We start from the raw sequence: 12141 nt of genomic DNA, 5'->3' as shown, positions 1-12141 counted from the left end.
TTTAAACTCTAAAAAGTAGATAAAAGTTGACTATTAGTAGTATTTTCAATAATACAAACACTGTTGATATAAACAATGTTTTCCTTTGTTTAATGTTGTCATTCCTCTATTTGGCCGTTATCACTTTCAATTATTTTCACATTCTCTAATGAGTAGGTAACACACATTAAGTCATCTTTACCTTCATGAGCAAGTTCTGAATTATATTATCCAAGACATCAAAATAATTCTGGCTTGAGGATTTAATACGATCACCTCACTGACAATGTTGCTCTAAATTGATGCCCTCCTTGAATCTTTAACTCCATCTTTCTCTCAGATTTTGTCCTTTATTTGGCATTCCACGTGGTAGGCATATTAATTTTTGAATGAATGAATGAATGAATGAATGAATGAATGAATGAATACAACTAAAGGACAGAGGCAAAATCTTGACTGCCCAGTGTTTTATCTACTTTGTCTACTTCCTATTTGACCAAACTTCTCACTCGATGATGATGATGATGATGATGATGATGGTTGACATTTTTGAGCTCGTATGTGCCAGGCACTTTTCTAAGCCCTTTACATTTGTTTGGTTTTTGTTTGTTGTTTTGTTTGTTTTTATTAGTTTCTAAGCCCTTTACATTTAATCCTCACAATAATTTGGTCAAAAGAATATATGGACTTGATCCAGTGTAACGTAAGTTCTGTGACGACAGGATCTTTTATGTCTCGTCTGTCTCATTCACTCTCAATCCTTAGGGACCAGAATGGTTCCTGGCATAGGTATACTAGGCACTCAAAAAGTGATAGTTGAATGAAGTGATTTGCTTTGCAAGCAATTTTTTTGATCCTTAGGACTTTGGAGTTTTCTGGACATTTGTGATTTAAAGTGTGATTTTGTATTATTATCATGAGTAACTGATTGTTTTATTATGGAAATGATTAACTTTGTATAATACTTTACAGTTTAAAAAATACTTTCACATGTAATCTCATTTCATTTAAAGCAACCAATGACATTTTACTCTTAGAAATGCTAAAATACAATGTCCTTACCTAATGGAAAATAAAATATTGCTATTATTCCAAAACTGTCATAGTGTAATTTCTTCAGTGAACAGTAAGTAGTACCTCAGTTAACTTAAATTAATGAGGACTAGGGCTTAAATTTTAAATAAACCAATAAAAGTTCCTAGTATGTCATTAAAATTAGAATTGATAAGATCTAAAAGAAGCTTTACTTGTTAAGAACCATGAAGATTTGCGTTAAACAATGACTCGAGACAGTAATGGTCATTATTTACTCAGCACATTCTAACCAATGAGGGAACAGTTCCTGTAAAATTTAGGGAGCACTTGGTAATGTTATAGAAAGCACCCTCAGTGGTACTAGAGTAGGATTACATTGAGAGTACTTGTGCCGTGTTTCTTTAAGTGAAATATTTAAATGTTATGATGTATTAAAGGCCAAACAAAAACATATAGCCAGAATACAATTATCATGTGTATTTAAACATTGACATCTGTAGCTGTCATTGGTTTTTAGTAGGTGAAGGCAAATAATCTCTTTCAACTCTCCGACAAATAGGACTCGTCCATTTGTCATTCCAGTGTCTTCCGCACTTGAAGTTTTCCATTTTTGTTCGACAATGTAACCTTTGGAGTTTTGCCTAATAATGACTTCAGTTGTGCTGGCCTTCTAACAGATAAATTGAAATGGAAATGCATATTTTCTAATTATGCATCCAGCCCTGGTTGCGTATTGGCAAGGGTGGCCACTCTGAATGTTAAATGAAGTTTGCACAATAGCTGGAGTCTATGTAATATCAAAGTTTCCCAAAGTCACTTTCTTAACCATGTGAAGGATAGCCAAGACTCTGATTGGTAGTATGTAGCTATATACAATCAGAGGGAAAACATTTCAACATCCCAGCATGGTATTTCCATTTAAATCTGATTACAGTGAAATAAAACTGTAGCCATTAAAGGTTTAGAAGAACTACAAATACAAGCCGTAAAAGAAGACAGATAGTAAATGAGGTAGTAAAACATTTCAGCAGGGCAAACAGTTTACAGCACTCATTCACATCTTCCCGAAGCAGACTGTGCAATTCACTACAGACCTCGCACCGTTCCCTGAGCTCCACTTAAACCTGCAATTAACCTTTCACGCCTAATGAAGCTGTTTTCCTGGAAAATTAAAATATATAGTGGTGCCTGCTTTTATACAGACTGGGGAGGAGAGCATTTCAAAATGAATGACTTTTCAGAGGCTTTGTTCAAATGTAAAATGAAAGTGTTCTGTTTGTATATAAAGTGAGAATATTCTTTCCAAAGCAATTTCATTTGATGTGCCGTGTTTTATTACTGTACTTATTAATTGTTCTGCATAATTGTAAAAAAACACACATCAGTAATTTTATGCTTAGATTGTTACTGCTGGAGTCTGCTAATACCATTCTACTTCCATTAGGGAAAGCTAGAGTTTTTCTAAAGATAACTAAATTCCCGATGGTTCTCCTTGGTGGTTTTCATCACAAATTTGGTGGTTTAAAAGGGTATATGTGCTACTTAAATGTTTAGCTGTTAGACATTTGCATTGCTTTCACTTTAGGGCATGATATCTGCACATGCTTATTGAGAAACAAAGATCTTAGGTTTTAGGGAGAAAATACTGTGGTTTTTTTTTTCTAAGATTCTGGTAAATGTCTAATTTTGGTGCATCTTCTACTTCTTTACAAAATATCGGTGGTATCTCCTGGCATTCAAACCAATGACTACTAAATCTGCCCATGTTCCAAAGGAGTCCGCTTCCTTCACAGCTGGCCCCGTCACTGGTGATGCCCCACATTAGCAAGCACCAGTTAGAAACACCAAGAGACCATGCAAAATGGAATCGGAAACAGAAGATAGTACTTCCTTTCTTAGGAGATTTATAATTCATATTTAAATGATCTGAATGTCATAGAGGTTGGTTTTTAAGAACTACAAGTGCAAAAAGGTAGAGCTTACAATAAATATTTAAACCCCAGCATTTTTATTGAGTCTCCTGGCATATTTTGATGTAAATTTTGCTAGCCTGCGGCATCTGTGCATCATCTTGACATGGTAAATGAAATTCCTTTAGACCACCAGTCTAAAGTAATGAATTGTTCCCCCAGTTAATTGTATTGCTTTGATAACAAGGTACTATGGTAGGCCTAGAGAACACAATAAGTGGATTTCATCAGATGATTTGTGTGGCGTTTTGAAAAATGATCTTCTGGAGTGACCTGATTTTAATGGAGCTCTAACAGTACCCAGCACGGGCCACCGCTCAGCATCCTACTGGTTGGAAGGACTTCCCGCTATGGTACCGGGAATGTGGGGTCCTCACCAGATAACCTGTCGAGGGAAAGTTTCCAGGGAAGTCTAAATCAAGAGAAAGCGTTTGCCTCAAAGGGCAATGCAGAGAACTTATTTCTAAATTGTTTTTATTTTACCGATGCCCTTTTTTTTTTTTAATCCAGGAAAGATCTCAAGCTATGTTTATGTCTTCTTTGCCAGTGCGAAAATAAACTAAGGCCGACCGAATAATAAGCAAAGGCTATTTATTCAGAACTTGCTGTAGCAAGGCAGTCAGCCTCCACAGCTTGGTTGTTGGTGGAAACTTAAAGATTGGCCAATGTGTAGGAATGCTTCAGAGTAGAAAAAAGAGAAGACTTTTCAAGTGTGCCCTGACTCCAGGCTGGTGGGGGGGAGGGGAAACAGGAGCTGGAGGCGGGCTGACTAGTAGTGGGGCATCCTGTGTGGTTGGTTCGGGGTGCATATTTGTCTTTCTCTGGTTGGTCCTAAGTTGGAAGCAGGGACAAAAGTTATGAAAACTGTCAATTACTAACAATGGGTATCTGAGGCCCATTGTAACTGGGCTAATTATTTGACTTCCTTGATTGTTGTTAAATATAGCAGGCTGGCTTCCCCTGCTGGTTATCGTAGATAAGGGGTTGGTTTCCAAGGCAGGTTGCTGGAGCCAGAGTTCTATTTTCATATATGGTCAATTGGTATATTCAGTCTCTTACCACATATAAATATTACATTTCGGGGAAGGGGGGGGTAATATTGTGTCTTGTAAAGACTTGACTTTTCTTTTTATCAATTAAGAAACTTACATTCTCTACACCCCCCCCCCAAAAAAAAAAGTATGTTAGAGGGAAATAACAGAAAATACTTTATTTTTTTTCCCTCTTTTGTAATGAGTCTTCCGCATACTACACAATTCAGGAAGACAGGGACCTTGTCTCTCTTGTGTACCCTTGGGCCCAGGGCCTCTTGGAGGTTGAACGAGGACCTAGCAATTTCTTGGTTGTTGTTGTTTAAAGTTCTCCATATATTAAAGTATGAAGAAATGCAAGCATAGCAGCAAAAACTTACACCCAACAATTTGACACTTAAGATGCACACACACACACACACACGTGCAGTTATTATGATTATTGTTCTGTTCGTAATGAACTTACAGAATTGATAAAGCAGAATAACTCATGCTACGCCCTAAGCTGTGTGGCCACAAGTAACGGACACAAGCTTCAATCTTAATGGAAACTTCACTTGGCCCATCAAGATGACAAGACCTAGGCAGGTGGCCCTCTGGGCATCCTCTGTGAGTACACGTGGTGGACACTCAAATGTCACTGCCTGGAGGAATGCAAGGTTTCCTACATACACAATGCCATATATGCGGAACCTGAGAATGTAGTTGATTGTTCCATTTTCATAGGAAAGGATAAAAAGCTGTCAAATTAAAACTAGGCATGATGTGCAAATTTATTTGTAAGTGAAGAACTGAAATATGCTTTATGATTTATTATTTTCAACTGACTGTGTTTTCAAGCTTACGAATCATTAGTAAACCCAGGATATGTTGTGAGAGACACTGCTTTAATTAGGCTTTGGACTTCACATTCCCTGAAATGCAAAGATCCAGTGACAGTTTCGGATTAGCATAAAATCTCTTCCTTTGGCAACTCGAACTGTTTACTGCTCTCCTGGCACCATAGCTTCTGTAAGGAAAACAGCCTTTGCGGCCACATGCAAGTGGAATTGTTCTTCAGAGCTCCTTTGGACTAGGTCATACAGTAGTTTAATGAATAACATGATTTCATATTTGGATGCTGTGATCATTGAAATTAGTGTAAGTAGTCTCTGTCCACATTAAAAGAGACATATATTATTTGTCATATTTGGCTGTCTCTGGATAAGATGGTGCCAGGAATGAAATAACAGAAGGTTGTAAATTATGACAGAAGTATGCCAGGAGATCTGAGGGAACTTAAGGTCTGTCTGAACTGAACTTGTAGTTAGTAAAACTATGGTCTGTGATTTTCTTTTAAATAATGTGCTTCAGCTCCCTCCGTTAAAGAAATAACAAATCATTATTTTCTACAGCAGAATAAGTGGTTAAAACATCTACGTTGAACACTTTAGAAGTTCATATATGCTCTTCAAAAGTCAATGAAAAATTTTTATTTAAACTTTGACCAAACCTTTGAATTTGCATTATCCCTAAGAGATTCAGGATAATATTTAATATCCTGAAAGTGTAGATTATTTAACAGTAACCCTTAAAAGGTAAATATGTAAGAATATCAATTTAGCCAGTGATAACTAATTTTTTACCCTCTGCCCTTACTAATACCGTCAATTTCTCCTTCTCCACAAATATCTTTTCTTCTGTTTTCAAATGGCTCCTTTTTCCTTTAAATACAATACATGTACTCAGATAATCATATGCATCTACATATATTTCACGTCTGTCCTTGATGTTTCCCCTATAAACCAGCTTAGAATAAATTGACCCACAGGAATAAAATAGGTCAGTCACACCTTACCTAGGATAAGACCCAAAAGTTAGGTCTTCTAAGAGCAGCACGTTGCGAAAATGTCTGTGAGGGCTCAGAGATTGGGTCACCTCAATTCAGAGTCCAGTCCCCAAGACCTTGGAGAAGGCAATCTGGCCTACTGGTTTAGTATGGTGGTATAGTACATTTTGTTTTACTCAACAGAAACTAAAATGATTCCTGTGTAGACGTGATAAACCAGGGCATCTGGTAGAGACATTGCTTGTACAAATTTAGGAAAGTCTTAACTCTCCCTGAACATCTTACCAAATGTTCTTGTCAATCAATGGACAAAACTATGTAACTAAACAGTGTTCTTTTATAACCCATGATAGCTAGAGATCTATTTTTGTGTTGATATTCTGTTAGTAATACTCAAGGTCCTTTTTTTATACCTAAGACATTTACCAGCTAAATTTCTACAGATTCTCTTTCGTCCATGTCTACTTGTGCACAGTCCAACTCTATCTTTAGGGTGCTTTCTTTTTCTTAAAAATGTTTGAGAGAATGAAAAGACAAGCCACAGACAGGGAGAAAATCTTTACTGAACACATATCTGATAAAGGACTGGTATCCAAAATATAAAAGAACTCTCTTAAAGCTCAACAATGAGAAAACAAACAGCTCAATTAAAAATGGGCAAAAGAGCTGAACAGATACATTACCAAAGAATATATGCATATGACAAAAAAGCGTATGAAAAGATGCTCAACATCATATGTTATTAGGCAATTGCAAATTAAAACAACCGTGAGACACAGCCACATACCTTTTAGAATGGCTGAAATCCCAAACACCAAATGCTGACAGAGATGTGGAGCTCCAGGAGCTCCCATTCATTGCTGGTCGGAATGCAAGATGGCACAGCCACTTTAGAAGATAGTTTGACAGTTTCTTTCAAAGCTAAAAAAAAAAAAACACATAGGTTTACCACGTGACCCAAGGATCATGCTCCTAGGTAATTTGTGAATTGAAAACTTCTGTCCATACAAAAACTTGCATGTGGATATTTATGGAGCTTTATTCATAATCATCCTTCAATGGTTAAACAAACTGTGTTCCACTCACACAGTTATTCAGTGATAACAATAAATGAGCCATTGAGCCAAAAAAAAAAAAAAAAAAAAGATATCCTGGATCTTAAAGGCATAGTGCTAAGTGAAATAAGAGAAATAAGAGAATCTTAAAAGGCTCATATTTTACTATTCCAACTATTATATATGATATTCTGATAAAGGCAAACTATGGAGACATTTGAAAAAAGAAATCAGTGATGATTACCAGAGACTCAGGGGAAGGAGAGAGATATATCGATAAAGCACAGAGGATTTTAAGGGCCGTGAAACTATTCTGTGGGAATATATGACATTATGCATTTGTCAAGACCCATAGGACTGCAATGCAAAGTGAGAACCCTAATGTAAACTAGGGACTTTAGTTGATAATTATGTATCAGTACTGGTTCAATTTTTGTATAAACCTAAAACTGCCCTAAATTAAAAAAAAAAAAAAAAAGTAATGCAATGACAATTGTTCTGCAAGCACCACACACAAAAAAATAGTAACCCTAGAAATTTTTTGTACATCCAGAGCAAACTTGTGTTCAGACACAGAAGCTAAGTGTGGGGTCATGTCCACAACTGATTGTGGTATTTTGTCACACATTAAATTCAACTGTCTGAAGTCAGAGGCAGTTAACTTCATCAGATCCCTGTTCTTCTCCCTCACATGCGAAGTCCATATGTCTGAGTTAAGAAACATGATAAGTCAAGGGTAAACTACTTGATAACTTCCAATAAACAGCTAAATGTTTGCTGACTGAATGTCAAACAATGAAAATAAGGTGCTAAGCCACCACTCTCGCCGTCCCGGAAGTATCTAACCAAATATTTAAAGACCTTTTTCTTTTCCTTCCAGGCCTTGCAATTGCCAGTGCTCTAATAGATATTTCACAACAGAAGCCTTCAGATAGTAAAGACAAGAATTCAGGAGTCCGAAATCGGAAACACCACCTCTCCACACGTCAAGGAACTTGTGTCTGAGAAGCAGGGACTGCTCCTGGATATTCTGGACCGTTTGACTTTGCACATGGCTTCCATTAAGGCTAGTCTATGGCCTCAATTGTTATGGAGGCAAAAATGTATGGTCCCAGGACCCAAGTACAGTTCCCTCCAAATGGGCAATGACCCAAGTGGCCAAAGAATGTTTATGAGTTTTATAGAAGTAACAGTGTTGAAGGTCACAGGTGATAAAGTCAGTTTTTACGTCTCTCTTAGGCTTATCCTAGATAACATTACGTTACTCTGGGAAAGATGTATATTGTTTCTTAATGCAGATGAAAAATAACATAATTGGTATAAACCAAACTGTTTATATCCCAAGACTTTAAAGAAAGACATTTTATAATGCCTGAATGATGAGAATTGTACAGTTTTTGCCTCATAAGCAAACTTAAATCACTTGTATATGAACAGGAAATGAACAAATCGCAATGGCTTTAAATGCTGTTTTAGCTCACTGTAAATGTAAATGAAAGATTTTGATTTAGTAGGATGTAGGCAATGTATTTAAATATTTCACATGACCGCATCATGTCCAAATGCAGTTTGAGAATGTGACTATTTTCCACCTAACTGGAATGCAGACCCAGATGAGTCCATTTGGGTGGATGGTACATTCAAGTTCACAGGTGGTTTATTAGAATTCCGAATGAAGAAGACCCTCCTATCATCCAAGCCAACTGCCTCACATATTATCAGAGCTGATGGAGCATGGAAAAGCCTGTCCAGCAATCAATTTTCCCCCTCCTTCCAAACACAGCCTCCAATACCACAAACCTGAAGAGGCTGAAATGGTTATTTTTACAGTGTCTGAGCTTCTGCTCTAGTATGGTAATTTTTTAATTGCCTAGGAATCACTGGATCAGACCTCAGTGATGCATCTGCATTTTTATAAGAACAGGTCATCTTCTTTTGGCCTTCTTCTTCTAGCAGCTAGATTCTATCTACCTTTACAAATGTTATGAAAACTATTTTTTAGAGGCAACACCTCCCACGTTACAACATGACCCAGGCCCCTTCCTGTCCATTCTTACACTGAGAACACAAGGAGGGAGAAGCATTGGCTGGCAAGCATCTACAGAAATCTTATTTCCAACACGAGAGCGTTGGTGTCATCAGAGAAAGTCTGCAGTTTAAAAACTAAAGTTCATTCTTGCCTGCATTCAGTCTATTCTTAATGACTCAAAACTGAATTATGGCAGAAAGAGAAAATGATATAAAACAGCTTGGAACATAGGATCATTTATGTCCTAATTTTGACCACAGTTCACGATGAACAGATCTTGTTGAGAACTGTAGTTTCTTCACTTCATGGTGACGGCAAGATATATGTAGAAAACACTGAAGAGGCATCCAAAGCTGCTTTATATGATACAGTTTTGTTCAATATGAAAGTCACTTAAATACAATTGGTGTTTAGTACTGCCTATGTACTTTTCACATTCTTTGGATTTCTGGAAGGTAAGGACACTTCACTGTTTACAGCTAATGCATAGTTACTTGCATGCTATTGTGCAGTAGTGGGACACGACCCTATTGTGATATGAAATGTTTATTTCATAATGCCATTTATACATAGCTTAATTTGATGAGGAACGAATGTAATATATATCCGGAATGATCATGCAAAATGTAGTTGCATTGTACACAAGATTGCTAGGTTGCGTCTAACCATGACAATATCATTGTTTTAACAGTTAAGGCATTTATGAAGTATAGCATATATTCCTTACGTTGGCATGATAATTTTGCTATTTTCCATGCATTAAAAATAAGACTAATTCTTAGAGGAATTTTATCTATAGACTGTGGGGTTTTGGGGGGGAAGTGGGGGGAGTGGAGCTTGTTGTTTTTACCTCCCTATGATATTTGATCTCTCAAAAAGTGAGCAAAGTTTGTAAATGTCTCCTAAAAACAATCGGGCAATTTTATTAGCTTCTTTTTGGACTCCTTTAAATGTTAATTTGCTTTTCCTGGAGAAATGAATTGACAAAACTGGTGATTACAAAAATATAACCATTTAAAAATAAAATGATTGCCCACTTTGTTTATGATTGTCATGAGAGAAAGCTTATATAATGAAAACACAAAAACATACAGAGTTGTATATACAATCTATTTCAGCTCTATTTTTAGAGCGTCAACCCAAATAGTATTACTGTGAGAGAATTATCCAGCTTCATCCACCTGGAATCCCATCAGGTTCTTCAAACTTGAAAATTTGAATTTTAGAGAATTATGGGACATAATGCAATGTTAAGTTAAAGTCATACTATACCTGTCTGGGCCAAATATTGCTAACTTCATGACAAATTATGCAATATCTTCTCAACTTATCAAAGCTTTTTACTGGCAATAAAATCCTTCACCCTCAGGTGAAGTGGATTGAAAAAGACCTTAGGGATAATCACTTTGAATGTGTTGTGTTCTTTTTTTCCATGCCTCGCAACAACTTTCAATATAAATGCTTCCTTTTTTTTTTCTACCCAGACCCCAAGTATGCAGATACTCTCTAAGAAGTTAGCAAGTAAATGACTGATTCTCTTGAAAACTTATCTTAATGGAATTCTGTCCATATCAGTTTAGAATGACTTTGAAAAATTCCTTAGATTTTAGGATGTATTCTTCTTCCAAATATGAAATGATTTGGTTAAATAAAATGGGGAGTTTTTAAAATTAACCTGGGGACACCGTTTGGACACACCTAGAGAATTCTTGTTGAAAGACTGCACAAGCTTACTGATTGATTTAATAAATATTAAGAGGATTGAGATTTTCATCATTGCTTTTAAATGAAAATTTATTTCAGTGATTAACATAGAAGGAAAATGTATGCCAGTTATGTTACGTTCACTAGGAAAACTTCAAATAGGACATATTTCCATGTGTAATTGATACTTGCTGTACTTCCCAATATCTCATTTTCCTTGGGTTCCAGTAAGACAGAGGGAGCACATGGCTGTTGGGCTGCTGCTGCAGGGTCATTGAAGTGCAGACTAGACTGGTGGACGGGCTTGAGGACAGATGTTGGAACGTTGGGACCAGCTTTGGGCTGTGTGGTGCTGGGCAAGTTTTAACCTCTGAAGCCTTACACTCTACATCTGTGAGGGGGGGTAGCCCACTTTGCAGAACTGTTGTGAGCCTAGGAGAAGCCCCCACAGCAGGCCCACAATGCAGTGCAGCTGGGATCAACAATTGTGGGGACACCAGGCCACTCTTTTTCTACCATGTGCTTTATGAATCCAGCTCTTAATTTTTCATCCATCTTTTCACCATAGGTTAAAAGAAATGGTAGCCTTTTGCAAATGAAGATTTCATGAAAATCTTCAGTAAGTTCCTGTATTTCTAGGGTACAGAAACAAACAAACAACAAAAATCTACTTTGATATTTGGGTCAATAGAGCATTTGACTCTTTCAAAATATATACCATTTTAATAGACTATTTTTAAAATTACTGCTTGATGACATTTAGACAGAAACATCAATTGCCACTTTCACATTCAAATGAGGCAAGAAGGGATCATTTGCCATTTGCCACTTTACTAGGGTGAGTGTAGAACTTGATCAGAAGAACCATCCAGATTAGCGCAGATTCCTACCTTTACTTCTAGACATTAAGCTTCAGAAGGACTGGATTGGACCCTGGAGATTAATAAGCTTTATAAGCACCTCGGTGATACTTATGATTGGGCAAATTAGGGAAACACCGCCCTGGGCCAAAGAGCTGTTTTCATCAACAGAAGAATTTCTTTAAGTAATGAAGTTGTCTCTCTAACTCAAAATGCTTTAAATAATTTTCCAAGAAATACAATCCATCTGCTTGGTGTTATAGCAGTGCTTTCATTATAGTGTACATTTAACATTTTGTTTTCTCAATTTTTTTTTAAATTAAGCCTTAGAACCATATCAGTATATATGTATACAGGTGTGCATGCCAACGAGACTTAAAAAGTAAACACTTTATGCTATCGTGTGCTGTTTATCAGGAGATTGATTACTGGAATGAAAACAGTGGGTCGTCCAACCCCCACTGCCAAATGCAGTTTTTTGGTTTTTGATTTTGGGGGTGGTGGTGGTGTTTTTCACCCCTTCTGAGTCATAAAAGGAAAAAGCACTCAACAGCTGAAAAGTTCCTCCCCCATCTAAGGCTTGGTTGTAAAATTTGTGTTATTGAATTCCACATTCAAAATATATTTTCTCTTTTCCCCTCTTCACTTGA

General features: G+C 36.8%; 1 protein-coding gene across 1 annotated transcript in view; it reads left to right on the top strand.

The window, feature by feature from the left end:
* ATRNL1 (attractin like 1) overlaps positions 1–9970 on the top strand; it is a 564648-nt gene extending 554678 nt beyond the window's left edge. The window contains exon 29 of the mRNA XM_019725236.2: positions 7779–9970. Within this exon, the coding sequence (XP_019580795.2) occupies positions 7779–7903 (125 nt within the window). The 3' untranslated portion in view covers positions 7904–9970. The remainder of the gene's footprint in view (positions 1–7778) is intronic.
* The last annotated feature ends 2171 nt before the right edge of the window (positions 9971–12141 follow it).

The sequence above is a fragment of the Rhinolophus sinicus genome, linkage group LG07 (assembly GCF_036562045.2).
Source record: "Rhinolophus sinicus isolate RSC01 linkage group LG07, ASM3656204v1, whole genome shotgun sequence".
NCBI classification, from domain to species: domain Eukaryota; kingdom Metazoa; phylum Chordata; class Mammalia; order Chiroptera; family Rhinolophidae; genus Rhinolophus; species Rhinolophus sinicus.
The sequence above is the reverse complement of the archived record's forward strand: the minus strand, read 5'-3'. Positions and strand labels throughout refer to the sequence as shown.